Source organism: Cynoglossus semilaevis, chromosome 10 (genome assembly GCF_000523025.1).
Source record: "Cynoglossus semilaevis isolate Cse_v1.0 chromosome 10, Cse_v1.0, whole genome shotgun sequence".
In the NCBI taxonomy this organism is placed as follows: domain Eukaryota; kingdom Metazoa; phylum Chordata; class Actinopteri; order Pleuronectiformes; family Cynoglossidae; genus Cynoglossus; species Cynoglossus semilaevis.
Window position 1 is genome coordinate 17,423,394 of NC_024316.1, and position 3,536 is coordinate 17,426,929.

Here is a 3,536-nt window from a genome sequence, read left to right on the forward strand (position 1 = left end):
AAAAAAAAAAAGCCCCATCGCAGTTGAAATGAGATGCCATCACAGCGGAGAGGAGCAGGGAGGAGGACGGAGGGTGGAGAGGAGAGTTTTCACCTCCTCCTCCTCCTCATTCCTCCTCATTTCTCCTCTTTACTCATAAGACAAAATTACGACTTTCTTTACCCCCCCCCTCCTCTCCCTCTCTCTCTCTCTCTCTCTCTCTCTCTCTGTTCTTTATCCCCGCAGCTCATTTCTTACGGCTCACTAACTCCGAATGAAATGCATTAGACTTCACTCACCCCCCCCTTTTTAAGCGGGATATATTACGGCAAAGCAAATGTACAGGAACTCCGTCGTCACCCGCACAGGAACTGGAATATTTTTTTTCTTTTTTTTTTTGTGGTTAGTTAATTAAACCGCGTGTGTAAAGAAAATGAAGTTAGGATGAAGCACATCATCAGCCCTGAAGGGGGACTAGTTTTCTCCTGCATTCTGATGTCATCTCTCTCTCTCTCCTCCCCCCCCCCCCCCTTTTTTTGGGGGGTGGATGTGAGGGAGAGAGAGGGATGTGAAGGAGGCTGTATTTGTTTACATACAGAATAATAATAAAAAAGACGATTAAAAGAACAGGAAGTGACCTCAACAACAACGCGAATTTGTTATCTTGCACTTAAAAAAAAAAAAATTAAATACTTAAATTGAGTGAGGCATGTTTCTGTAAAAAAAAAAAACCAACAACGTACTTTTTTGTCATATCTATATGATATTTCTGGGAATAGCAGAAAGACTAATGTTTTTGGAAATTGACTGCTTAATTTAGCAGACAAAGAAAGATTTTTTTTTTTTTTACCAAATCGTTTGTGCCAGCTGTTTGTGAGCAGCTCAGGGTGTTTGTTTTGTGATGAGCTGGAAAATTGAACAGACTTCTGTCGTAGTCAGATGTCAGTAGCCTCAAAACACAAATTCTTTTTGATGTCGAGCTACTTTAATGTTTCAAATCTGTGTAAACAAATTACCTGTGTCCATGTGAGAGGGAAAGATAAACAACAACAAAAAAAAATCAACAAAAAAAACCCCCTCCAATATAAATAAATAAATAAATTAAAAAAAAAAAATTCAGCTGTTTCAATGTCAGTGTGCCAGGCCACTAAACCCAGTCCCACCAGGGGATGCTATTGAGCTACAAAAGCCGCCCTCGTTATGTGATGGCTCAGTCTGTGACTATGACAAAAATGAAGACATCTGGTTTTATGATAGTAATGACTTCACTATGGCACGCGTCGTCGTACGCATCCATCCACGGAGCCGGACTGGTGTCGTGTAAGGCTCCAGTTGTTGGTCGTCATCGCCGTCCGACAACAGGGAGCTCTCACTGAGAGCCCTGACTTGAAAGTCCCACTGCTGTGCAGGTTAAGTTATTTTCAGTGCTCCTGTGAGGCCGGTCAGTGGAAATAGGAGGAGCTGGAAGGGGGGGGGGGGGGCATAAAGAGAAAGCCTGAGCTTCATATCTTAATATAAATGCAAATATGCCTCGCAATCCTGGACTTCAGAGCTTTTACATTAAACTCTCTTGCCAGATCTTTTTTTTTTTTTTATATTTCCGTCTGCAGGCAGCTTTATGTTTTTTTGGGGTTTTAGCTGTGCATAATTGAGTAAAACACATTTTTCTGCCCCCCCCCCCCCCCCCTTCCCCGCTTCTTATTTTTACATGACACTTCTGTGGATGTCGGGGCGGGCCGCAGAGAGAAGTAATCCATATGTTTTGATTTTTTTTTTTTTTTTTCCTTCGGTGTCCTTGTGGTTCACAGGCAGTGCTGATCTGAAGCTCTTAGTGTTTTTTGGCAGCTGTAATGATGGACATTAATAAGTCTGCGCTACGTTCTTACATTAAACCTGGGCCTTGGATCCATAGTGTAGCGGTTAGCACGTCTGCCTTAGAGAGCAGAGAGTCCTGGGTTCGATTGTCAGCGGGACCACATAGTTGGCGCCTCCAAGAGGCAGCCTGTTGCAGCAGATGTGCTGTTAACACAGGAATTAATCCTTTAAATTATAATAATTATTGTTATTATTGTCTTGCTCATGGGTCTAATGTTTACATCCCTGTGGTGCGATGGACGTGTACGTTTTTTTCCACCGCGTTGGCTCACGGTGAATGTAAAATACATATAGTACTAAAAAAAAAAAATAGTTTCCATCTGAGACTGAAGTTTAAGAAATTTGTTAAAAAAAAAAACCGAAACCGTGCCACCTTCCTTCTGTGATGTAATACCGTCTGTTGACCCCTATGCAGATATTGTATAATTAAATATAATAATAATAATGAAGGTACAGCTCATTAAAACCCGGTGCCAAATCTGATTGGAACATTAATTTCAAAAGAAACCAAAGGGTGATTTGTTAAATATGAACGCCCCGCCCCCCCGGCCGCCGCCGCCGCCACCCCCCCCAACCCAAATACAGACACTCTCACCCCCCTGCAGGAAGTACCTGTAATGTCTGTTTTATTTTCAATAGGAAAGTGTTTCAAAAAAAAAAAAAAAAGAAAAGTTTAACGGTTTTATTTCACTATTTCACTCAAAGTATAGTTTGAAGCGGCAGCAAAACATCAAGTAAGCACTCGGCGAGCCATTAACTTACAAAGTGCTTGTGCAGCAATGGCATAAATGTTTCTCTGCTGTTTTGTAAAGCAGGATGAATTCTCGGGCTTCTCACTTGCTCTCACGTTTTCGTGTCGTGTTCAGGGACACTTCTTTCTCTCCTCCTCCTCCTCCTCCTCCTTCTCCTCCTCCTCCTCCTCCTCCGGCTGTTCGTTTGAATCAGTGAGGCGGACTTGGACGGGGCCCTGTGTCCAGTCTGTGCTTCCTGAGACGTAACGCTTTTAACGACTGCCTGTAATAGACCTTTACCAACTGTTTTGCATGGCCTCCCGATTGACTGTATTGATTAATGCACTCTGATTTAATGGGAGAGTATTATTGACTCGTATCACCGTAAACCATAGACACGCTGACCTCCATTACTGACCTTTTGCCTAAGGTCTGAAATGTTGAGATACGTTAACATTTTAAGATGAAATCTTAGAGTTTTTGTTTTTCATTCAGTGTTTTATTGTCATTGTTATTATCGTTATTATTATTTTTTTTTGTTTGTTTCACTTCAAACCTCATCTCACTTTTGCCCAAACACTCCTGTGTATTCTGTTTCAATATGCTGTGTACCTTCTGTTGATTCTGCTTGCATGGGGGGTTTGCTTAGTAATCACAGGCTGGCAGAATGCTTCTTTTCCTCGATTTTTCTCTACTTTTCTCTTTGCCCCCTGAAGGACTGAAGAAAGTTCGTAATCCGGATCGAATGTACAGATCAGCAGTGTGTTATGCTGGCCATGGTCCACCTAAGAGTATGAGTGATGACACAGAGATGAAAAGTAAGAGTCAGTTATTAATACTGCATTGCTGCTGCGAGAGGCCACTAGCTGGCCGATCTATTATTCATTCATTGATTCATTTATTTACTTCTTGATTTCATCAGTACCTATGTCCCCCTCCCCTCCCCCCACC

General features: G+C 42.1%; 1 protein-coding gene across 1 annotated transcript in view; it reads left to right on the top strand.

The window, feature by feature from the left end:
• LOC103385353 (calmodulin-binding transcription activator 1-like) overlaps positions 1–3,536 on the top strand; it is a 338,769-nt gene that overhangs the window by 6,992 nt on the left and 328,241 nt on the right. Inside the window, 1 exon segment of the mRNA XM_025059482.1 lies at positions 3,302–3,403. Within this exon segment, the coding sequence (XP_024915250.1) occupies positions 3,302–3,403 (102 nt within the window).